The 26,976-nt window shown below is 33.0% G+C and overlaps 1 protein-coding gene across 1 annotated transcript in view; it reads left to right on the top strand.

The window, feature by feature from the left end:
* Positions 1-22,113, top strand: part of LOC139485130 (uncharacterized) — a 95,754-nt gene extending 73,641 nt beyond the window's left edge. Inside the window, exons 37-54 of the mRNA XM_071269281.1 lie at positions 884-1,104; positions 3,464-3,693; positions 3,912-4,065; positions 5,674-5,858; positions 6,449-6,586; positions 6,993-7,167; positions 8,732-8,876; positions 9,521-9,642; positions 10,264-10,406; positions 11,445-11,592; positions 12,024-12,227; positions 13,084-13,305; positions 14,291-15,073; positions 15,572-15,784; positions 16,237-16,332; positions 18,729-19,054; positions 19,824-20,022; positions 20,593-22,113. Of these exons, the coding sequence (XP_071125382.1) occupies positions 884-1,104; positions 3,464-3,693; positions 3,912-4,065; positions 5,674-5,858; positions 6,449-6,586; positions 6,993-7,167; positions 8,732-8,876; positions 9,521-9,642; positions 10,264-10,406; positions 11,445-11,592; positions 12,024-12,227; positions 13,084-13,305; positions 14,291-15,073; positions 15,572-15,784; positions 16,237-16,332; positions 18,729-19,054; positions 19,824-20,022; positions 20,593-20,873 (3,985 nt within the window). The 3' untranslated portion in view covers positions 20,874-22,113. The remainder of the gene's footprint in view (positions 1-883; positions 1,105-3,463; positions 3,694-3,911; positions 4,066-5,673; positions 5,859-6,448; positions 6,587-6,992; positions 7,168-8,731; positions 8,877-9,520; positions 9,643-10,263; positions 10,407-11,444; positions 11,593-12,023; positions 12,228-13,083; positions 13,306-14,290; positions 15,074-15,571; positions 15,785-16,236; positions 16,333-18,728; positions 19,055-19,823; positions 20,023-20,592) is intronic.
* Positions 22,114-26,976: the final 4,863 nt, after the last annotated feature.

Genomic DNA, 26,976 nt, shown 5'->3' with positions numbered 1-26,976 from the left:
ATAGTAATTGATAATAAAAACAGTTCTTTAAACACTACATGTATATGCAATTCAAACTTAAAAATGTCCCTATTATTCAAATTGATGCTTCAGAATATTAACTTATAATTTTCGGTTTTTAAACGAAGGAATATTTATCGCAAATTAAATGCATCTTAAAATTGCGTATGCACCCCATTATTCAAAACGAAATTTTTCTGTACAATAATAATATTTATTATATTAGTAAGAGCATACCGTTAAACGTCTCATAAATGACGCAGTCAATATTCAACAATAAAACAGCATTAAGGGCTTTTATAAATTTGTTTCCCTATGATATTACATTCCTTGAAATTGATAGCTCATTAAACCTATCCCTTTTCTACCCAAATGATGTTCAGCGTTAAAGCCAGATTTAATCCACCATTTTCTACATAGAAAATGTATATACCAAGTCAGGAATATGACAGTTGTTGTTTATTCGTTTGTCGGTTTGAGCTTTTGATTTTGCTACTAGTATTTGATAAGGGACTTTTCTTTTTGATATTCCCGCGGAGCTGACTATTTTTGTGATTTTAGTTTTTTCCACTTAATGAATATTTTAAAAGCATTGACCAAACACATATTCATATATGAAGAGTGTATACATATATCCATGTTTATCGTATTGTATTCAATAAACATTCTACCAATGAATGGAGGGTGATACAATATTCCCCTCACCAGACATTTGAATTGTTCACGTCAAAAACAGAAATTCAAAGGAAAAAAAAACAAAACTGGATTTCATAATTTTGTTAACCACACATTGATTATAAAAACTAAAATCAATCGGTCGAAGAGAGTAAATTCATCTTATAATAAGAGAAACAGTTATTTATACCTATCTGCATCGTTACAGAAACTACATATCAGCTAAATGGTATGGATTTGATGATGCCCAGTCAGGTTTGGAGAAATACGAATGGAGAGTAGGAACAAAGCCAGGGAATGGTGATATTGTACCAACTATAGAGCTTCATTTGACCGAAACAGCAGCATTATTGGACTCATCAAGTTATAATCTTAGCCTTCCTATCAACACACGGATGTATATAACAGTCAGAGCTTATAATAAAGCAGGTGTGTATTTAGTTTGACATATATAGGTGAGGCAAATTGTATTTGTTCAACTAGTATTTAGCAGACAAATTTCTTTAAACATTGTTGTTGATATTTGTTTTGAAAGTAGGTTTTAAGGACTTCAAAGGAAATCTGAACAAACTTGTGATTACCCGGCTGATGTTGTGATTGATAAAATGCTTTAACAAATTGACAAATGCAGTACACAAATGAAATCACTACGCAGACCATTCAAAATACTTTAGAATAACCGTTTCACAGATGATATCTGATATGTTTCTCAAGTGCTCCACGAAACCTCTTTCTTAATTATTAACATCTTTTTTTATCAGCAATCAATGACGGGATTCAAAGTTATTGTGAAACTGCCTATTCTAGAGGTGGCGTGAAGCAGATGTGGATACTTAAACATTTCAAAGATCTTTTAGTAATAGTAAAGCTCAAAGATATTAAAGCAACCAAAAGCACTTTAAATTAAAAAAAATCTAAAATTGTAAATTATGTTTTTTTTGCTGGATGTTTTTACCCGATCCTATTTCGGACCCCCCTGTGTTTAAGAGGGCGTATCTAATTAGTCATGCCTGATTAATTTTAAGTATATTGAACCTCAACTTAAAGACCTACACTGGGTAAATAAGTTCGAGGTACAATAAGTAGACAAAAGAAATCCTTTGTGAAATGAGATCGTCCCAGGTATCTTAGATAATTATTTTGCGTTGAATAACAATGAAAAATGCTGCAGCAGGTTTGAAAGAATACCTACAATCTAACTCTTTTTCATCTTGAAATAGTATTAAAACATTTGACTTTTGTACACTAAACACAAGTATTCCACATTCCAAACTAAAAGACAAATTGAAAGAGTTGGTATTGCTTTGTTTCATAAAAAGAATGGCCAACGTAGATAAAAGTATCTTGTTTTAGAGAGGGATAAATCCTACTTTGTAAAGAATCACTCTGATTCAAACAAAAAAATCTCTGAAACTGACATTATCAAGATGCTTGACTTCTTAAATGACAACATATTTGCTACGTTCGGAGGACGAGTTTTTCAACAGACTGTCAGCATTCCAATGGGAACAAATCGTGCCGACTTGTTTTTTTTTTTATTATTATGAGACTGACGTCATACAGGAACTTCGTAGGAAGAAAGATAAGAAGTTAGCAATATGTTTTAACTCTACTTTCCGCTATATAGATGATGTTCTTTCACTAAATAATTCAAAATTTGGTGACTATGTTGAACGCATCTATACCATCGCAATAGAGATAAAGGATACAACAGATACAGTTAAGTCGGCCTAATATCTTGACTTACATCTGGAAATTGACAATGAAGGTTGGTTGAAAACGACAAAAGAGATGATTTCAGCTTTCCAATTGTGAACTTTCCATTTCTAAGTAGCAACATTCCAGTAGCACCTGCATACGGTTTATACATCTCCCAATTGACACGATATTCCCATGCTTGTATTTTCTATCATGATTGTCTTGATAGAGGGTTGCTGCTCACAAGGAAGCTATTAAACCAAGAGTTCCAAATGGTGAAGTTGAAATCATCACTTCTTAAATTTTACGGAAGCCATCAAGAGTTGGTTGACCGTTATGGAATAACCGTTTTACGAATGGTATCGGATATGTTCTTTGCGTCGTAACTACAACCCCCTTCCCTTTCACGAATGTGACCTACTGAATTAGACTATTTCCCGTTTTTATTATCGCATAAGCAACACGACGGGTGTCACATGTGGAGCAGGATCTGCTTGCCTATCCGGAGCACCTGAGATCACCCTTAGTTTTTGGTGGGGTTCGTGTTGTTTATTCTTTAGTTTTCTATGTTGTGTCTTCTGTACTATTATTTGTCTGTTTGTCTTTTTATTTTTAGCCATGGCGTTGTCAGTTTATATTCAATCTATGAGTTTGACAGTCCCTCTGGTATCTTTCGTCCCTCTTTTAGCTCTTACAAACACCAGATTGAATCCATGATGGCCAGATGGACAAACATATTCTGTAGTCTTTAGTCACATTAGCTTTGTTTTTGTTTGAATTGTTTTACATCCTGTCATATCTCGACAATTAAACTGACAAAACGGACGTTTTCCTTCTGTATTGAAGGCCATACAATGACATATATATGCTAAAACCCACTTGATTTGAACATTGTTGGAGAGTTGTTTCGTTGTTAAATCTCTAATTTGTTCATTGTTTCTTATAAACCTGCATAAATTGATAAATAAAGATTGAAATAGTTAGACAGTTTTTGATACTATGGGAAATGCCCTATGTAGAGGATATTCATATATTCATGTTTTTTACTTGATATGCAGATTTGAAACAGTATGGCATGTTTTACTTGCAGGGTTGTGGGCAGAGTCATCCTCAAGTGGTTTAAGTGTAGATGACACGCCACCTGTCTTGTCAAAAGTAACGACATTCTCTAACGATTTTGGAATCAATGAAATGACTCAAATATATAGGACAACGATGAAGGTCGAATGGGAAGTTGATGATGTAGAATCATTTATAAAGAGACAATACCTGTCAATCAAATCTCATATTGGAGGCGAATTTTTACTATCTTCACTGCCAGTAAGTAGGCTAAAAGGGCTCCACTGTATTGTTGTAACAATTAAACTCTTGTATGATTGTCGTCTTTGTTAAAAAATAATAAATTAAAAAAAATGTTTTTGGTGAACAGAACTAATATCAAACATGACAGGCTTTAGTTTTCATAATCTGGATCCAACAACATCATGTATTTATATTGAATATTTGCTCCATGAACATTGATCATTTATCTCACCTAGGTCAATGGTATTGCCCGGTCCTATGTATTTACTGGTTTAGATCTACATGATGGAGTGACATACTATGTGACTTTGATTACTTGTAACAGTGCAGATATCTGTATCTCAGATACTTCACAGGGAATGTTTGTAGATAGCACTCCACCATCCAGAGGTATGTATCTATTGACTAAGTGAGTAAGGGCAGCAACTCTCTAACAGTGCAGATATCTCTATCTCAGATACATCACATGGAATGTTTGTAGTTAGCACTCTGCCATCCAGAGGTATGTATCTATTGACTAAGGGAAGGGAGGTGTGTGTTACTCTTACAGTGCAGATATCTGTATCTCAGATACCTCACATGTAATGTTTGTAGATAGCACTCCACCATCCACAGGTATGTATCTATGGACTAAGTGAGTAAGGGGCAGCAATTCTCTAACAGTGCAGATATCTGTATCTCAGATACATCAGAAGGAATGTTTGTAGATAGCACTCCACCATCCAGAGGTATGTACCTATTGACCAAGGGAGGAGAGGTGTCTGTTACTCTAACAGTGTAGACATCTGTATCTCAGATACGTCACAGGAAATGTTTGTAGATAGCACTCCACCATCCAGAGGTATGCATCTATTGACTGAGGGAGGGGAGGTGTCTGTTTCTCTAACAGTGTAGACATCTGCATCTCAGATACTTCACAGGGAATGTTTGTCGATAGCACTCCAACTTCCAGAGGTATGTATCTATGTATTAAAGGAGGTGCGGTGTCTGATACTCTAACAGTGTAGACATCTGTATCTCAGATACTTCACATGGAATGTTTGTCGATAGCACTCCACCATCCAGAGGTGTGTATCTATTGACTAAGGGATGAGAGGTGTCTGTTACTCTAACAGTGTAGACATCTGTATCACAGGTACATCACAGGAAATTTTTGTAGATAGCACTCCACCATCCACAGGTATGTATCTATGGACTAAGTGAGTAAGGGGCAGCAATTCTCTAACAGTGCAGATATCTGTATCTCAGATACATCAGAAGGAATGTTTGTAGATAGCACTCCACCATCCAGAGGTATGTACCTATTGACCAAGGGAGGAGAGGTGTCTGTTACTCTAACAGTGTAGACATCTGTATCTCAGATACGTCACAGGAAATGTTTGTAGATAGCACTCCACCATCCAGAGGTATGCATCTATTGACTAAGGGAGGGGAGGTGTCTGTTTCTCTAACAGTGTAAACATCTGTATCTCAGATTTATTACAGGGAATGTTTGTAGATAGCACTCAACCTTCCAGAGTTTTGAATATATGGAGGTAGGGATTCTTTTAAAAATACAGATATCTGTATCTCAAATACGTCAGAGGGAATATTTGTTTTCCTTCAACATAAGATATGTAGAGGGCACAGAGGGGTATTCACTCTTTAAAAAGGTAGATATGTGTATTTCAGATACATCACATGGCATATATGCAGATAATTCCATATGGTGGTTTCTATGGAGTGAGGAGGGAACGTAGGTATTCATCTCTCTAACAGTAAAGAGGTTATGTTTCATTCTCAACTACATCGGAAGGAATGTTTATAGTCACACAGAGATTTGTATACCTACCCTGACATTGTGTTTTGCGAGCCATCTAATTTACCAAGATTTTGCCATGCATATATTTAAATGAATGTTCTGTTTATTTTTGTATTTCAGGAATGTGTGCTGAAAGCCAATCATGGTACCCTAATCTTGCCGATCATATGCTCCAATGAATCTTCTGTTTATTTTAGGAATGTTTGCTGTCAGTACTGACCATGCTTCTGATCAAGATCTCTCCAGAAATGAACATGGGTGGATGACCTATGGAAGTAATGCTGTGTATCTTGCCTGGCTAGGATTCAGTGATATACATTCACAGATTGATCATTATATGGTCACTGTGGGCTCCTCTTACATGGCCAAGAATCTGAATAAGGTATGTTGTAATGATCTGACTCAGAGAATATTTATACACCTTAGTTTGCACCTCATAAGGTCGGAATTGTCATAAATTATCAACCGATATTTTTTTTTATTGATGTTTAAGTATTTGAAATGTTTGTTTATATTTTCGTTTATTTGTATGTAGCTCTTTAAAATCAATTGTTTGATTTAGAGGTCGAAAAAAGGAGGGTATAAATTTATAGAAGAGGCGGCATTAAGGTGAATCGGATGAGTGTCATTTTGACACATTTTTTTAGATGGTCTTTAACTATTATACTTGTTTGGCTTTTTTTTGGTTGATCCGAGCGTCACTGATGAACTTATGTAGACAAAACATGCGTCTGTTGTGTCAAATTTTAGGCCTGATATATACCTGTAATCACTATAAGATGAAAATTGAAAACGTGGAACGGCCTTAAATTATAATTCAATATAATAGTAAGCAAAATATGAAATACAAAAATACCAAACCCAGAGGAAAGTTTAAAAAGGGAAAAAACAAAAGCTCAAACACATCAAACGAATAGATAACAACTGTCATATTCTTGACTTATGAATTATTAACAGTGTTTTGATTTATAGGATCTTGAAACCAAGTATATTCACGTAGATAGCAACACAGACCATGGTGATGAGGGCAAAGTTCAACTGCATAAAATCGAGACTGTTGTATTGACTCAATTTGATGAAGTATTTATCACCCTGTGGGCTGTTAATAAGGTAAGTTAGAGCCAGAACCTTTGTATTAGAAGAATGACGTAAAGTGTATATTTTGTCTGTGAATGTTCAGTTGGATAATTATTTAAATGCCATAAACCTAATGTTACAACAAGTCATGTAAATATTATTTAAAACCTTTAAAAATACTTAACTATCTAGAAGTATTCAAAAATTAATGCATACTTATCATTGTTTGGCAAGTTAGACTAAGATATGTTCCTGTTTGAAGACATTGTGAAAAAATACGAAATTGAATATTTTCTAAAGGAGCAAATCATATTGTTTTTTTTTTAAATATCTGAAAGAATTAATCATAAAGATCAGATATTTTTATTTTGATTAGTGCTTATATTTCAAGCGGTAAATAATAAAAAGCCAACTTTGACCTTCAATATGCTTTCTACAGGTTGGTTTAAGAAGTCACATGATTCATTCAGCTTTTAAAAGGACTCCACCGAGCTATCTGGACTTGGTGAGACGATGTGATGCAATATCATGTGAAGGCCATTGTGTTTGTTCTCCACAAGACCAGAAGTGTCCATTTAATCCAAGTCTTGGTAACTGTACTGATGTTTCTGATGGTTAGTATGATAAGACACTTTTATATCAAATTCTAAAAAGAATCAGAATTTTGTAAAAGGTTATCGATGTGTATTCCATGACATCTATAGATTAAAGTCAATTTTAAGACCGTTTTCATTTGAATCTATTGCACACATGAATTTTAAAATTAACATGTTTTGTCTAAATAAACTCAACATAAATACTAGGCTAGATATTTAGTTTATTTTGTATTTGATGTTTACCCAAATCAAAGAATACTGGCTGCGAAAAGAGGTAAAACATTACAAGCTACGTACCTTTATAAACATTTCAAACATTCATTTGTTTAAGGTGAAAATATTTGTGTTTTGTTTTAAAACTTACATATCCCCTCCTCTTGTCTGTGGTAAATACTTCATCTAGAAGGTTTATATACAATATACTGTTTTTTCAGTGAAATGTTTTTCTTCTACTGCACTTTACCTATCATTCCAAATATCACTGAAATTAGATATAATATTAAGAATATATTTATACTTTCCCCCTTTCATATTTTCCATGTATGGGTTAGGAAATAGTGCTGTACAGTTTACTCATACCATTATCTGTAACAGTTTGTTTTCACACTTTGTTGTAAAGGATATTGTGGTTTCAAATTTTTATTAAGATTTGTGCATGCTGATATTGAAACATGTATTTACAAAATGTATAAGTTCTACCGAGACCTTGTGGCTGGAATGGTTCTTACGCTGAACATATTGTTACTATATACGTTTAAACTTTAACTTGTGACTACGGCGTCAATTATTTAGAAGCCGTTTGAAACAGTAAACTTTTCAAAAACATCAAAGCAAACTACAGAATGAGTTGATATAGAGAAATAAGTTAGAACTTATAAAAGTTCATACTAGAGATAAGGATGAAAAGTCGAGACAGAAGTGCAAAAAGAGATAACAAAAATTATTCATCACTTTCTTAAAAAAGTGTGTGCAATTGCGTTTTAGCATATAATGAATAATTTCAAGTTTACGTTTTATGGCAAAAACAATTGAATATTGACCTTTGAGTTCTCAAAAACAAGTTTTTTTTTATTGAAGTGAAGTATAAATCATCTTTTGTTGATATTTGAATTCTTTACCTCCAACAGTTACCAATTTTATAAGTAATTGTTCTTACGAGAAAGATTGCTAATTTTTCATTTGTTATTGTTATTTGAATAAGAACTGGCAACACTTTCCATTTCCGTTACAAGGAGTTAAAAAAGCTCCTCCTGAATCCACCACTATCAATGACACATCACTTTTATACTCTTTTATAGGTTTGACTTTCGAAAAGGCTTTTATCAAGTTTTTCAGATTGTTTCACGCAGACTATTTGTTATATTTGTTGTTGTATTGAATGGTACAATGAGTATCTGTAGAACTTTCTAAACTATGTCGAGGTTAATAATTTGGATTTCAAATTGTATTCAATATGTCATGTAGGTATGACTTCACATTATATTTTAATGAAACAATATTGTAATACGCATAATAAAGTGTATATTTAGATTTCTTGAGTAAAAAGAGCACATTGCATTTTTGTTAACACAATTTTTTTCAGGTGTATTTTCTGGTACACAGTACACCTTATTGTTAGTAAAGGACACAAATGGTTATACTACGGATGACCAAGCTGTAACAGCTTCCGACAGTGTGCTGAGAGCTTCATGGATTATATCTCAACAGTTTCCCTCTAAACCATTATGGTAAGTTTGTACAACTCAATGTAACAACATTCGACAGTGTGCTGAAAGCTTCATGGATTATATTTCAATAGTTTCCCTCTAAACCCTTATGGTAAGTTTGTACAACTCAATGTAACAACATTCTACAGTGTGCTGAGATCTTCTTGCATTATATCTCAACAGTTCTCCTCTAAACCCTTATGATAAGTTTATCCAACTAAATGTTTATACACCCATTTATCAATGTATTATGATCCACTTACACATATGCTCTTTCATTCTTACCATTGCTGCAAGTTCTAGTCAGTTTTCAGTTGTTTGTACAGAATTTTGCTATAAACTTTCACCAACATTTATAGTTGCTTTAAAAGTCTATGTCATTTTGGAATCTGGTGGTTTATTGTTTCATTGAAATTCTTTCACATCTTCTAATATTTTGCATTGTTTCAAAACGTGTTAAACTTTATTTGAAATAAAATTGTACTACATCAGTTTTGAAGCTTTCTTAATATGATGTAATACACTTATTGTATTACTGTAGACTGACAAAGTTACCTTTATATTGTATATGTGGTTAATCTATAATGTATGTATTGCAACCTTATTGTTCCCTAACCTTATGAAATTACATGTAACATGTAATACTGGCCTTATTTATACTGAAGGTATGAATGGAGTGCGGGTTACGCAGATGATGCAACGCCAACTGGTATATATGACCCAGTCAAGGAGAAGGTTTGGCAGGATGCTGGTCAGTTGATGGATTCTGTATTCACTATTGGACCAGGTAGACATTAAATGATTATGGATCTTTTTTCAACTGAAAATTTGATTTGATATTAACATGTTATATTCATGTGATTTGTGACATTTCTTGCTATTTCAAAAAGTGTATTTAGATGATTCTCAATACTAGCAGAATATAACATACTTACCGGTCAATTCCAGATGACTGCTGCTTTATGCAGTATATAAATGTGTTCATTTCGTAACCTTACACTACTTTAACGGAAATTATTCTTTCGCAACCTTGATACCTTTAACATTTTATGAGTGGTTGCTGAAGACAATTTGACAAAGACGTAGTGCATGCTTGCTATAATTTAATAAAAAAAAAAATGATTTTTTTTTGTCTGCAAATATGTGTGAGAATGTCTCTGATGCAAATAAATAATTCTTAATACAGGGAAATAATCATAGTGAAAAATTCAAGTTGATGTTTTTATTCTTTCTGAGGTATTGAGATTTTTGTGAAGTCAAAAAAAATAAAAAATTGTAAGATTCAAAAAGGAAGTAATCACTAAAACTACATTTTGAAAACAATGATTTTGCTAAACGTTTGTCAACATTACCCGTTACTCACATGCTTAACCAGACTAATCATCGTTAAAATGCTAATATTTTTCAGATCAACAATTGTTAGAAAACACAATCAAATATTCTGTGTTTGTACGGATATGGTACACATCTGACATTTATGCTGTATTTAAGACGGATGGTATAGTTGTGATGACACAGACACCTGCTGTAGCTACAGTTAGAGGAACGGCTGTGAGTACTTCAAATTTACGGCTGTTTTATCAGATCTGATGTCTACATTAAATTCAAGACATACGTATTATTGTGATGATTCAGACACCAATGATTAGACAAACTGCTGTTCTTGCATTTTCAAGAACTTTTTTGGCTGGGTTTCCCCTATGTTCCTTATAAGCATGGTTGGGTTCAGTGTTATTATCGAAGTTTTAAGTCAATTGCTTCTATATATATAAGTTGTTTCATATAGTTATTAAACTTTTCTAAATGTTGGTATCAATATACCATGCAAATTTGTACCTCACTTTGCGAAAACATTTGGATTTTTTTGGGCATTTTTCCAAATGATGAAACACGTTTTCAGAAGCATCCTTATGTAATCTACGCCTTTGCTGTCTTCAACCGGCAGCTTTAATTTTTTTTTATTATATCAATTGAGTTATGCACTATACGTATTCACGTATTCAATTAAGAAATTTTTTCTGATAATGAACCTATTTTCCGCAATATTTTAGAGGATGCCTTTTATGTGTCATACAGCTTTCTACCCAAGGGCTTTTAACATTTTATTTTGTTTGTAAAAAAATGGTTATGTGCATCTCACTTTGGGTAATTTAGATTTGCACGTAGAGACTATAATTTTTTCTTTCAGGCAGTCAACACATTTGTTATATTAAACGCATGTTTAAGGGTCAATATCATTAATAACTTTTGATATTAAACAAACAACGATCATAACAATCAATGTATTGGTTGCGAACTTTTAGTCTTTGTCATATTAAGACATTTGGTAAGTTTGAAAAAAATACCTGGCGTCTCGCCTGAGTCATGTATCTTAGCAACATATATCTACTGTACAGTACTTTAACTTTTTTTCATTAAAAGCAATTGATTTCAAACAATCCAAAGGAAAAAAATTAGTTGTAACATTTGAAGTTAATTTTAAGGCACAGTTGATGCTGAAAGAATAAACTTTGGTGAATGCTAAGGATGAAGCCAGTTGACTTTATCATGTCATTGAATCAATGAAAAAAAAATCTTTTTAATTTAAAGGTGATAGAAAAGGTTTTGAATACCTATGTAAAGGATGATGATTATATGAGAATAGGGAGACCTATAACATTTATGTGGAAGGACAAATTTCTGAATGCTGCAGCCACTATTGATGAATATAAACTTTACATTAGTTCATTTCCTGGTGGTAAGTACAGTATCCAGTAGTTACAATAAGAAATGGTCAATTACTGGCTTATTGTCAAGACTTGATTAAAATCAAGATATGGTTGACAATGATACAACTCTTCACTAGAGACCTACTGATGTTGAAGTTAGCAATTATAAGTCCATTGGTATATACAATTTGATGTTAAATAATTCCCGAAATGTAACTTCAATATCCTTTCCTATAAAAACAATAATTGAACGATTTTTAAGCAATTAACATGCGATAGCGAATTACAGACCAATTAGTTCTTGTCAAATATAACAAGAATTCAATGTAAATTCATTTTACGTTATCAATCATCAAATCATTTTTATCGAAATTGTCATGTTGTAAAATTATCAAAATATTGTTTTCTCGACATATTAAGATAATTTTCTCTGAATTAATAGTGTCCTTTTTACTTAAAGGATATGATATTTTGACCATACCCACGGATTTAGATGGAACAGTGGAAGGATTTAACATGTCTAGAGTCAACTTATCGCCAGGAATAAAATACTATTCTAACGTGATAGCTTATAACTATGCTGGTGTTCACACTACGTCCACGTCCGATGGATTTATTGTAGATCATGTAGACCCTTCAGCAGGGATTGTATATGATGGATTAGGTAAGTCAATGGTTCTACCATTCATGGCCATGAATTTATAATACAGTTTTTAAAAATGACTAATGCATTACAAAACCATGCATAAATATGTGTTTTATTTAAACAACATAGCTATGACTTTAAATAAATCTGATTATAAAAGTTGGTAATATTAATATTGTGTAATGTCAAAGAAAAAACATTAAGCTGTGAAATAATAATAGGGGTAATTACATAATTTTGACTCTAAATTGCTCCGCTTGAAAAAGGAGGTGTATTTTGTTTTACATGTTAAATTGTCTATTACCCTTTTGGTTTCCAAATGATACATATAGTAACGTTTGATCAAATGTCGTAATGTTTGTACACAGGTTTTGATATTTGTTACCTATTATGTCTATTAGTTATGTTAACGCATCGTTGATATAATGGAATTTTATGCGACTTTCATACAAGTTAGAGGTTTAGCTACCTAAAAACCAAGGTTAAATCAAACACTTCCACATAAGACAATGTCTGTATCTAGTCAGGAATATAACAGGAATATGACAGCTGGTATTCAGTGGTTTTATTTGTTTTGACTTTCAATTTTGTCATTCACTCAGGGACTTTTCATAGAAGACCAAGCGTGTAGCAAGTTTTGCATCGATAAAAACATTGCAAAATTAAAAAAAAACCAGTATTCTATATATATGTCTGTAATTCTATTAAAATCTGCTTGAAATTAAATGCCTTCATATATAAGAATAAATATTTGCCTCAGGAAAGTCTCATTTTACATTCATTTTTAGCTATAAAAAACATAACCTATCCAACATCGATATAAGTAGAATTGCCTCTAAAAGGTGTTTTATTTATTTGCTTACTTTGAATACAGGGATTATGGATGTAGAGTATAAGAACTCTTCAAACATAGTGGAAGCCCATTGGCATGGATTTATAGACACAGAGTCTGGTATTCGGTCATACCAATGGTGTGTTGGGGAGACAACATTTGTTGATACAAATTATGAACAATCAGAATGTGATATTTTACCTTGGACTAATGTTGGACTTCATGTTTCTGTATCTCGAAATCTATCAACAGATATTCCCCAGGGTAGGTCTCTTATCAACAAACTAATGCACCACTTTTATTGAACATAGGTGAGATATGTACACATTTGTCATTTGAAGGGTTAAGGACACAAAAACATGTCAAACCATACCACGTTTTTAATGTTTCCATACTAATTCAAAAACCCATAATGCAGTGGTTGTGGGCTAGCTGTATGTCTGTTTGTTTCTTAAGCATTTATACTTATGCCTTAAACATGTTTGTCATTTTTTTTAATAACTTTAATGTGTTTTCTTTAAATACAACGTAAAGTACTCGGCATAAGAAAGTTAAGCAATTTCAAAGGAAGGTAAGATAATCAAATATCGCTTTTATATAGGAGAATGCTTATCTTCTATGGTAACTTATGACAACAGTTTACTTAAAACTTATTTATATACTGAATGATACAAATCTGTAGCAGAAAACATTGATTGTCGAACCTAAAGGAGGGTAGGTGCATATTTGAAATAATTGGTTAAATATAAAAAAGACTATTATTATGTGACTGTAACTTGATAACTATATTTGTGGAAAACTGGACCACTTCGAAGTCATAAACTTGAATGTAAATGTTCCATCATGTAAATAATAACTGTGTCACATTGTGTTTGTTTATTTACCGTTTGAATAATATACTGTCTAAGATAAGAAACTTGGTCATACACATCAACAAATTTGAACATAAACTTTATTTCAAACTACAAAACAAAATTATTTTCATTCAATTTTATAGATAGAAGTTCATATGAGAGGTCAAAGATGCATAAGGGCTTCGAACTCATAAGTCGAAAACAAACTAACAAAGGCTGAAAAGACTAAAAGCGAAAATGACATTAAAAAGCACACAAAAAATAACATAGAAACACTATAATACTTAATGTGATCTCAGGTGCTCTGATAGGGAAGTAGATCTTTGTACACAAGTGGCAGCCATTGTGTTATATTTGCAGTTGTTTTATTTTAGATTTCAATAATTGTATTACAGGTACTAAAATATACAATAAGGTCTATGCTGTGGACAATGTAGGAAGAACATCACCGATTGTTACATCAGATGGTGCCATAGTAGATAAAACACCTCCTGTTTCAGAAAAATTCATTCATATTGATGATAATATTGTTGACAATCCTTCATTTGAAGACACGAGTGGCGATCTATTACCTTGGTTGAATGTTAGTTCTACAGATATATGCACGATATCTAGTAGTTACCACCCATTGTCATGGATACCGGATTTATCAACATGCATGGCTGTTATATCGTCTCAAGTTAATTTAGCTAAAGACGGACAGTCTTTTCTTTTCATCAGAGGAAACGTTCAGCAAAAACTTGTTGATGTCAAAACTGGATGTTTTTACAAGATATCATTTTACTCAAGTCATTTACCCATAACAGATTCTGTAGGAGCAAACAAGGAAGGTTTCGTACAACTTGGTAATGACAAACAAGTATTCCTGATATATACAAAACCATATCGCCATGACGGACATGGAGAGGGTAAAAGTAGGGCGGAAATTTCCTGGCATGCGCACACCTTCTATTTCAAGGCTACAAATGACCAGGTTAATATCAGTATTGGTAGTATGGACATGACTACAGGAATATTTATAGATAATGTATCTGTTCAGAAGGTGAATTTGACAACAGCATCACCAGGTGGTCACGTGATTGGTCATGTGATATATTTACATGAATGGAGTTCCATACACGGGTCATGGAGTTTTGCTGATCCAGAATCTCCAGTCATAGATTACAGCTGGGCAATAGGTTGGTAATGGATACTTTTTCAATTAAATTATCTATTTTAGAAGATTTTCAATGGGCTTTGTCTTACGGGTTCCCTTGTAAAATCTTGTGAGTTTTTTTATCAGATGGTGATTTGACTTAAATATATATATATTTCTTGTTGAGGTTAACCATAATTCGATATGATCAGTTCACATTGATACATTTGAAATGCGCATGTTACACTTGATTTAATGATTTGATAAGATTCGTGAATTTACGAATATGTGACGGTTAGACACTTATATGTGTATCTCTTTATGTTTGTATTTATAATATTTGTCTATGTTATATCTGTATTTAAAAATCAATCCATTTATTCAATATCAATTACATTATTAATGACATTATTTTATTGTATTCCATTTATTATTTCATGTTATCATTGAAGTTTATTCTTTACTAGTTTACTGTAATGCTTACTCTTTGTAATAAGTTTCATTATTGACCATTTTTATTTTTATTATTTCCATTGTCAAGGTTATGCAACTGGAGGAACACAAATACAGCCATTCAGAAGTGTAGGATTGATGAACTTTGGGTTTAACAACAATGTGACCCTGGTACACAACACATATATTTACATCACAGCTATAGCTACAAATGGGGCAGACCTGAGAGGAATTTCTTACTCTGACCCAATACTAGTAGATCTGACACCAGTTGACATCAAATTTGTCAATGATGGATTAGGTAAACAATATATATTAATAGATGTATAAGTTTCAAAATTTGATATTTTATTCTTTTGAAGAAAACAAATGACAACAGAAAAAAATAATATAGTTCAGCAACTCTTTTCATTTCACTACAAAATAAACAAATGAAATTTTTTTTTCAAGTTAATGTTTATGTTTTATATCTAATAATTGGAACTATTAAACGATAATCATTCGAGGGTAACAGATATATAAGTAATTAAAACAAAATCGAGTTTTAATATTTTGATATGAAGAAACGGTTCAAACATGTTAAAAGGAAACAAGGAGAAATTTACCAAAGATGTTTAAAATTAACAAAACCATCACCAACAACCAATACCTCTTAAAATGCTTAAAAAAATGTTATATCACAGACAAACACAGAAATTTTAGAGTCATATTTAAGAAAACTATATTCTAAAAGGAGACTTATCAAAATTGCAGGCGGAGATGAAGATGCTTGGGAATTTAATGAAGTAGTAGCAAACTGGGACTACGAAGATCCAGAATCTGGTATCCTGTTCTGTAAATGGGCTGTAGGTAAGACATTACTAAGTAGCAAACTGGGATTACGAAGATCCAGAATCTGGTATCTTGTACTGTAAATGGGCTGTTGGAAGACTTCACTAAGTAGCAAACTGGGACTACGAAGATCTAGACTCTGGTATCCTGTTCTGTAAATGTGCTGTAGGTAAGACTTTCTTAGTAGCAAACAGGGACTACGAAGATCCAGAATCTGGTATCGTGTTCTGTAAATGGGCTGTAGGTTAAACATTACTTAGTAGCAAACTGGGACTACAAAGATCCAGAATCTGGTATCTTGTTATGTAAATGGACTGTAGGTAAAACATTACTTAGTAGCAAACTGGGACTACGAAGATCCAGAATCTGGTATCTTGTTCTGTAAATGGGCTGTAGGTAAACATTACTTAGTAGCAAACTGGGACTACGAAGATCCAGAATCTGGTATCCTGTTCTGTAAATAGGCTGTTGGTAAGACTTCACTTAGTAGCAAACTGGGACAACGAAGATCCAGAATCTGCTGTCCTGTTCTGTAAATGGGCTGTAGGTAAAACATTACTTAGTAGCAAACGTGGACTACGAAGATCCAGAATCTGCTGTCCTGTTCTGTAAATGGGCTGTAAGTTAGACATTACTACATGTAAGTAGCAAACTGGGACTACGAAGATTCAGAATCTAGTATCTTTTACTGTAATAGGATGTAGGTAAGACATAACGTAGTAGCAAACTGGGACTAAAGATCCAAAATCTGGTACACTGTTCTGTAAGTGGGATGTTGATAAGACATTCCGAAGTAGCAAACTGGGACTACGAAGATCCAGAATCTGCTGTCCTGTTCTGTAAATGGGCTGTAGGTAAAACATTACTTAGTAGCAAACTTGGACTACGAAGATCCAGAATCTGATATCTTGTACTGTAAATGGGCTGTAGGTAAGACTTTTTTTAGTAGGAAACTGGGACAACGAAGATCCAGAATCTGGTATTTTGTTCTGTAAATGGGCTGTAAGTAAGACATTACGTAGTAGCAAACTGGGACTACGAAGATTCAGAATCTGGTATCCTGTTCTGTAAATGGGCTGTAGGTAATACTTTACGTAGTAGCAAGCTTGGACTACGACGATCCAGAATCTGGTATCCTGTTCTGAAAATGGGCTAGAGGTAAGACATTACTACATGTAAGTAGCAAACTGGGACTACGAAGATTCAGAATCTAGTATCTTGTACTGTAATAGGATGTAGCTAAGACATTACGTAGTAGCAAACTGGGACTACGAAGATCCAAAATCTGGTACCCTGTTCTGTAAGTGGGATGTTGATAAGACATTCCGTAGAAGCAAACTGGGACTACGAAGATCCAGAATCTGCTGTCCTGTTCTGTAAATGGGCTGTAGGTAAAACATTACTTAGGAGCAAACTGGGACTACGATGATCCAGAATCTGGTATCCTGTTCTGTAAATAGGCTGTAGGTAAGACTTTTTTTAGTAGCAAACTGGGACAACGAAGATCCAGAATCTGGTATTCTGTTCTGTAAATGGGTTGTAAGTAAGACATTACGTAGTAGCAAACTGGGACTACGAAGATTCAGAATCTGGTATCCTGTTCTGTAAATTAGCTGTAGGTAGACTTTACGTAGTAGCAAGCTGGGACTACGACGATCTAGAATCTGGTATCCTGTTCTGTAAATGGGCTGTAGGTAAGACATTAATTACTTAGAAGCAAACTGGGACTGAAAAGATTCAGAATCTGGTATCTTGTTCTGTAAATGGGCTGTTGGTAAGACTTCATTTAGTAGCAAACTGGGACTACGAAGATCCAGAATCTGGTATCCTGTTCTGTTAATTGGCTGTAAGTAAGACATTACATAGTAGCAAACTGGGACTACGAAGATTCAGAATCTGGTATCCTGTTCTGTAAATGGGCTGTAGGTAAGACTCTACGTAGTAGCAAGCTGGGACTACGATGATCCAGAATCTTGTATCCTGTTCTGTAAATAGGCTGTAGGTAAGACATTACTTAGAAGCAAACTGGGACTACGAAGATCCAGAATCTGGTATCCTGTTCTGTTAATGGGCTGTAGGTAAGACATTACTTAGTTGTAAACTGGGACTAAGACGACCACAAATCATGTTATTTGTCTGTGAATGGACTTTACTTTACTTTAAGCTACCTTGGATACTAGTATTGGATCCTGATATCCTGTCGGGGATACAGTTGATTAAGATATTTTTATGATATGATATCAAGTCTTGGTTCTGATTAGTTAGCAGACACGTGGCTCAGATATTACACACAAAACTTTACATATCCAGGTTATGAAATGATTGTAAAGGTTTTTCGGGAAGGGTTCATTTTACAAGTTGGTCTAGTATTTCAAATATTTAGAAAACTGACTTTCATATCTTGTTTTTTGTAGGTTACCAGCCTGGTGGAAATGAGCTACTACCATACACAGTGATCACAACTATGTCTGCATACAAAGAATTTCCTTACAGTGTACTGATAGGGAGAACAATTTATACCACTCTGACTTGTGAAAATAGGGCTGGTCTTATCTCAACTCTGACTGCAGATGGTGTAAAGATATCTAACCAGCCTCCTTCCATAGACTCAGCGGTAGTAGAAACAATGCCTCTATCCATGACAGAGTATACTCCACAAATCAATAATCAAGGTGTGATAGACAATATAAGACTTAAGTGGACAGGATTTATTGATGATATAGGGGTTGAGAGATTTAAGGTACAGTTGACATGTCAAACCTTTCTCTCTAAAACTTTCTTTTGTTATTATCATTTTACCTTTCTGAAGAAAGGTACAGTTTCTTTTTTTAGCTATTTGTTTAGTTAGGAGAAAGGTAATTAAGAAAATCGTATCATTTTCTAGACAAAAGGGTGAGTGATTAACAGTGATTAGTACAGATAACACATAATACTAATATCAAAAACCATCAACATATATGAGAGAGATGTCGAAAATAAACTGCTTAACACTGTAAAAACGCTAAACAAAAACACATAAATCAAAGGACTGAGTTAGCAACACGAAGCCCCCAAAACAACGGAGGTGATCTCAGGTGCTCTTAATTGGTTATCAGATCCTGTCCTAAATGAGAAAATTTATACTATCATATAAAAACATTCAATCATATTAAGCAAAACAGGTGAGATATTTAAGTGTGTTTGCTCTTGTATATAAGTTGTCTCCAAATTCACTTAAATACATAAGCTGAAGTTGAATCTTTCTATATGTATCTTGCCTACATCTTTTCAATCTAAAAATGTGTTTTGCGAAAGATAGTTCAGGGTTATGTATGTGTTCTTGTTAGGTAATAGAACTTCAGCTTTAACTGATTGATTTGACATATTTTTAGGTATTTTGTGTTTGCAGTGTCATGAAAATAAGTTTGCCACATTTTGAACCTGTGATTTTGAGATAAAAGTTATTACTTTAAACCTGCATAAAAAATGATTTAAAGTTATTGTGATGCATAGATAGTTGTCTATTTTAGGTATTTTACAACAAGGATGGCTCGTCAGAGTTGATGTTCTTTGCTGATGTACAGGATGTTTTATATGCACATTTTACGGAGACTGCATTAACAGAAGGAGCATATGACTTCTCTGTCCAAGCTGTCAATAAACTGTTTAAAATCAGTAACAAAGTGAAGGCCAATTCAACAGTAGATACATCAGTACCCACAGTAGATAGTAAGTGAAACTGTTACTTGACTGTCCCTTTGGTATCTTACGTCCCTCTTTTAACATATTACACCTATATTAGCTGCATATCTGGGTAATATGTATCATCAGTACTATTATGCTGTTGTTATATCATTGATACATGTACAAAACTATCTGACAAAAGTCGTGTTTTAAAAGGAATTCCAAAGAATTTGCGGAAGGTTTATTTAGGAACTAATTAAGTACAGTTACATAGAAAGTACTCTTTCGATTGTTACTTGTCTCTATTTTACACAGACACAATAAAAGACTGATAAATAAAAATAACTCTTTATTTATTTGCAGTGTTTGAAGCTTTTTTTATGAATTGATCATCCATACAAATACTAAAATATGAAGATAAAATGAACGCAAGGATATATAATTATTGTACTTGAGCCGACAATCGTTTAATGGTGCAAACTATTTACATATAGCTGACACTATTATACCATACAAACAGTACCATTCTTGTACCCCTTTTCAATTAGAATTTTTCTGATAACCTTTTTTTAATATAAATATCTATCAGTTAATTTCAGCAAAAATCTATTTCAGACTCAAAGAACTTGGCGCTTAGTTGGATTAATAACAAAGTGGTTGTATCTTGGGACACCATATTTACTGCTGATGATGCATTGTTCTATGAAGTGTCTTCTGGTTCAGCTCAAGCAGGTGTAGACATAATACAGTGGCAAGAAACCAGTAATACAAGTATAACATTTGGCATACCAGCCTCTGTTTCAGCTACCACAGGGTTAACAGTCCATGTTACAGTTACAGCTGTGTCCATCGGTGGACATTCAGCAGTAAAAATTGGGCAATTTATTCTTCCATGATGGGTCACTTAATTGTTTCTATCTTCTGATTGTTATAAAAGGGTATTTGCAATGGTCATATTTAAATGTTGACAAGAAAGTGTCTATTCATCCGTCCTGATATTTGATTATTATGTAAAATCTATTGTATATATGTGCATTAACCTTAGTGATGTAACTTTTTCTATATATCCATGAAATAATCCAAAGTCAAGAAAATATTATTCATATACATATTACAAGAAATTCTTTTTTATCTGATAAAACCTTACAAGGGAAGGTAAAAAACTCTAATATAAATCATCGCAAATATTTATTTTTTTTTGTCTTCGATTGCATGAATATATCATGAAATTAGAAAAGGCAAATACCAAAAATTAAGTATCATCGACAAAAAGTTGGTTCACAATAATATTATTTGATTTAAGAGTTTTTAACTTGTGATAAAACAACATATCCGTCCATTGTTATCGTTTATAAGTATTCATATATATGTACATATTAATTCTGCATTGTTATCTTTTTGAATATACATTTGTGGTGATTTTTTAATAATATTTACCATTGTCCTTCATTACGTTCAGTTGGTTGTATTCTCTCTTTTATTGAGATCCTGTTAGTTTGTTTTAACTCACTTTTAGAATGCCAATAGATGATTGTTAAGATTCGTCAGCAAATATTTTACTTTATTTCGTATGTGACGCTCCATTAAAAACCAAATTGCCGTAATAAAGTACGAAAATAAAGAGCTTTAGGGACCACAGTTTCCTAAAGGTTTGGCCAAATATAGCTAGTATTGTCTCTTCTTGGAATGGAAAAGTATTTCGAACAATTTTAACTTTTACGCACAGAGCAGACTAATAGGCTTAATTTATCATCTCAGTGACAGACTGTTCTCGTTTTCGATGATACTCTATTAATTTGTTTTATGAATTGAAAACTTTGAAGTGTAAACAGTAAATTCGGTAAAAGTTTAGTTTGATTTTCTAACTAATCAGCTATAGCATTGCTTCTAAGTGGCATAATACTCTATGTTTCGATAAGATTCCCTTATTAATATGTAGACTTCATAACTTTCAAATGCTTATACAACATTTAATACATTGTATTTTTATGTGACCTCTAACTTATGAGTTCCTGTATTATGTTTCTAAATGGCATAATCCTTTCAAAGAACAAATAATCAGTTTAAATTAATATTGATAAGAACAGATAAAATTTCGATGCATAAAACGACAATATCAATAAATATAAAAAATAATCAAGTTTTGCTTTTATTACTGCATTTTATCTTGAGAAAACCGTAAATTTGACTTTACTTCATTGTTATCATATAAGTAAAAATAAGTTATAAATTTAGATGGCAAAAGTCTATATATTCTAACAAATTGAAACAGTTGTTGCACAGCAAAACATGCAATGATCAATGTACCCAAAGAAAAAAATTGATTGAAATGGGAAGTAAAACAGATAGATATAGGAAGATGTGGTGTGAGTGCCAATGAGACAACCCTCCATCCAAAAAACAATTTAAAAAAAGTTAAACCATTAAAGGTCAATGTACGGCCTTCAACACGGAACCTTGGCTCACACCGAATAACAAGCTTAAAAGGCCCCAAAATTACTAGTGTAAAACCATTCAAACGGAAAAACCAACGGTCTAATCTCTATAAAAAAAAAACAAACAAAAAAACAAAAAAAAAACGAGAAACGAGAAACACGTATAAATTACATAAACAAACGACAACTACTGTACATCAGATTCCTGACTTAGGACAGGTGCAAACATATGCACCGGGATTGAACGTTTTAATGGATCCAAACCTTCTCCCTTTTTCTGAAACAATAGCATAACATCACAACATAGAAAAACACACAATAAAATATCAATTGGCAGGCTTAACTCAATCAAAAAACGTAAATTAATACACTATGAACGAATAAATTTGATCTGCAATATCTGATCTGTTATATGTTTTATATATATAATCTCGTCATAAATAGCAGGATTACATTTTTTGTATTTATGCCAGATATAAAAGACTTATCAGTGACGCTCAAATCCAAAAAAGTTAAAAAGGCCAAATAAAGTATGAAGTTGAAGAGCATTCAGTTTTGTAAACAGTTAATTTATAAATATGACCATATCAATAATAATTCATGTCAGCACAGAAGTGCTGGTTTCTAGGCCGGTGATACCCTCGGGGAGTTAAAACTCCACCAGAAGTGGCATCGACCCAGTGGTTGTTAATAAACTCATCATAGATACCAGGATTAAAATTTGTATTTACTCTAGACGCGTAATTATGATATATAATATGTTTAACTTGTGACCTCACAGCCAGTGAATTGTCAGACTGTCAAACATCAGTTTCCGGAAAATAACAAACGTTCATGTTTAAACTGTTGAAATATTGCAAAGATTAAAATTTGATTAATTCGGTTTGAACTGAATGAAGGGGCACAAATGATTTGTTTTTCTTATACATGTACACAACTTGATTTATAGGTCGTGCGCAACATATGACTTAACAATACTTACGCAAGTAATCTCCCATTATGAGTTCTAGTGCCTATCAATACACACAGAACTATCAATACACACAGAATTATATATCAGAGCAAGTTATCAGTAAAGCCAGATATGTATTTCATATATATCGGATCTTTCTTAATGATATTAGGATTATCCACGTTTTATTCAATCCTACACCTATCATATGTGATATGTATCCAACAGTTTGTCGTTAAGTTCAAACAATATCAATTTCAAGCAGACTTTGTTTTATAAGTCGTTGCTTCATGGAAATGTTCAGATTTAATCCCATAATTGACTATTTTTATTTATGGTCACCTGTAGACCTTATTACATTTATCTAGCTTATCAAGAGTACACATACTGAAAGGTTTTGCCTGTTTTACTGGTCATGATTAAATTGTATGCAAGTACTCTTTACATATAACACAGTCTTTCTACGGGTATCACTCTAAATTAACATCATATAAGGTTCACTGAATGGCAAAAGGAATCCTGCTATATGGAAAGACATAAAATATATTCGACCTTTACTTATGGTTTCTGGAAAATGAATCCCAATGCTGACTAATCTTTTCTAATGAACAATGAATATGACGTCGTAAATATTAGATGGCCATGTTGCACAGACAGGTATATGTTTTAACATAATAGTTGACTAGTGTATAATAATATGATGACCTGTAGAATTCTCACTTCGACAGTTAAACACTCGATAATGATGCGTTCGTTTGTATCCATGGACTTTTAAATATCAAGCCAGGGCCGATCGGAACGGGAATGTTGAATGCAATGATGGGTGAAAGGTGATGCACTAATTCCAAAAGGGTCCATAAAATCGTCTTCATAGTCAAATATGTGAATAAAAAGATTTTTCACAGTATTATACTAAAAGTAAAATCAACAAAGTATTTGTTTTACGTTTTAAGGTGCATTGATATGTTTATGTTCCGAACCATCTGAATATGGTCATGACCATATATGTATGGCCCGGGTAATAAAATGATGAAAAGTTGAAAAGGTGTCGCATAATTATGAGTACCTGGAAATTTAATCATATGGTAATCAATGTTACAAGATTAATAAAAAAAAGTAAATTTCACATTAAAGTTAGATAGTGCTGCTCAGTCTTTATTTTCTAGGCTTTATGCGCTGTACTTTTGTTTGTTTTAGTTTGATTGTCCCTCAGGTATCTTTAGCCTCTTATTGAATTAACATTTCTCATATATCTGTTCTTACTCCTATTGATCCGATCTTACAATGAAATTAGGATGGTGTGTATTTAGTTGCAAGAAAACTGACCATTTAAGGGAAAACAAGTAGAATTTAAAAGAAATTTGTTCCTTGAGTAATAATTTAAGAATTATAAAAAAAACAAACAAACCCGGAACATGTCTAAAACGCCTGTGGTTTTACTTATTGGCGAAAAACATCGACAGCAAAGAGAAAGGCGCTTCAAATGGACATAGGCGAAGATTGAATATCAAATACACCAAAATTCAGACATTATATGTAAAAGGCCCGTTAATAGCTAAATGAGTTAAATACTTATATGGTCCGATAATACGTGTATGTTAAGACCATATGAGTAAACGTATAAGGTGATGACCATACGTGTATGATCCGAAATATATTCATATAAAGCAATAAAATAAAAATAATCATCAGATAAAAAATATTTCGATATACCTAATCAAGTCCAATTAAAAAATTAAATACACCTTAGTTTTAAAGCATTGTCACATCTCATTATTTTTCTACCAAATTGATCAATTATAGATTGTATAGAACCACTCATTTTGGCCCGATCAGAAACTACACAAAACATATATAAACAGGTTTAATCCACTATTTTCTACATAAGAAAATGCATGTACCAAGTCAGGAATATAACAGTTGTTATTCATGTGTTTGAGCTTTTGATTTTGCCATTTGATTAGTGACTTTACTTTTTGAATTTACCTCGGAGTTCAGTATATTTGTGATTTTACTTTTTACTTAAACAAAGTCGATGTCAAGTTTCTTTCTACTTGGATTTATTCCCCGAGGGTATCATTAACTAAGTAGTTTTATGCATTATGAATACAAATAATACAAAGAATAAACCGGGTAACCAAGGTGCTCTTCTTCTGCTACACTGAACACTGTAGCATTTGATTTGTGTGCTTTCCACAGAATATCATACGGTATATCCCTGATTTGACGGATGTTCAGTCAGAAGGTAATTACTACTTTAAAAATTCAGATACTTTTCCATAAATTAAAACCATGTTGCGTTCATATTTTCGACTGTTTACAAACACCTACTACAAGTGAATTAACACATATCATTTCTTCTTGTAAACATAAAAAAAGGAAATAAGAGCACGTATAAGTAATGTAATATGTTTATCACGACAGGAAAAACGTATAATACTAAATCTTTTGCGCCCCTGGACTGTTCCAACCAAAATGTCATGTACGGAATTGAATGCACTTTGTGTGGACTACTGGATGTTGGTTAAACTCGACAAACATTGCCTAAAAGGATGAATCAACACCGGTCTGATAATAAATATCCGCAATTCAGGGTTCTTTAAAACCATTTTTATCAACCGGATCATGTTCCTTCTTTATCTATGAAAGTACAAAAAAATTTATCACCACACCAATATTCCTATACTAAGTAATCTTTTCCGAAAAGATAGAGAACATTTCTGGATAAGGGAAATAGGTACTGCAATGTCATATGGTTGCAATGATAATATCAAAGGAGTAAGACATTTGTCAAGTCCAGGCAGCAGTGATGTAATGTAATGCGCTTATTTAATACTACGACACACATGTAGTCATGGGCAAAAACATAACCATCGGCCTAATGTAAAAAGGGTCTTCCCAATCGAAATCGCTCTCTGGGAGCTTCGATGTCCTTCTGTTACGTCTTAATCATCCGCTATGGTAAAATTACATTAGAAGTATTCCTTTTTCAATGCCTGTTGCTTTTCTAAAATGTTTGAGAGATTATGCACTTCACAAAGGATGCATAAATACATTTTCTCAAATATACAGACATGCCAGTATAATTTGGAATATAGCTCTTTCCGTCATTTCAACCCAGTAAAATTTAAACTTTACACCAAAATCATTGCACCCAAAATATTTAATTGTAAACAAGCATTGCAGGACCTTGATTAAGAACAATACCTCAAAAATCCTCTCTCATGGGACTGTTTCCACTAGCCTTATAAATACATCACCTCTGGCCATTATTACTGGGGATCTTAACATAATTTAACATGAAAATCTCCGAAAGGTAATTTCTCATGGTCCTATGTTTAGAGAACCCCAACACATCAATTGGAACCATTACTTCAAAATAGTTATGGATGTCATTAAGGACTACGTCAGAAAATTGAATAAACGAGAAGAAATTGACACTTTGTCAGAATGGGTCAAAACAATCAGGTATCTGATAAAACATCGCATCCATGAGTTCCATTCTGTCCTCTGTATCTTTAAAATGTGAATTTTACCCGTGAAAGTTTCTAAGTGGGGTAAAAGGTAACGTATTTACAAAACGTTTTACTCATGTGCATTTACTTTCAAAAG

This window comes from Mytilus edulis, chromosome 8 (assembly GCF_963676685.1).
Source record: "Mytilus edulis chromosome 8, xbMytEdul2.2, whole genome shotgun sequence".
Taxonomy (NCBI): Eukaryota; Metazoa; Mollusca; class Bivalvia; order Mytilida; family Mytilidae; genus Mytilus; species Mytilus edulis.
Note: the sequence above shows the minus strand (reverse complement) of the source record. Positions and strands in the feature narration are given on the sequence as shown.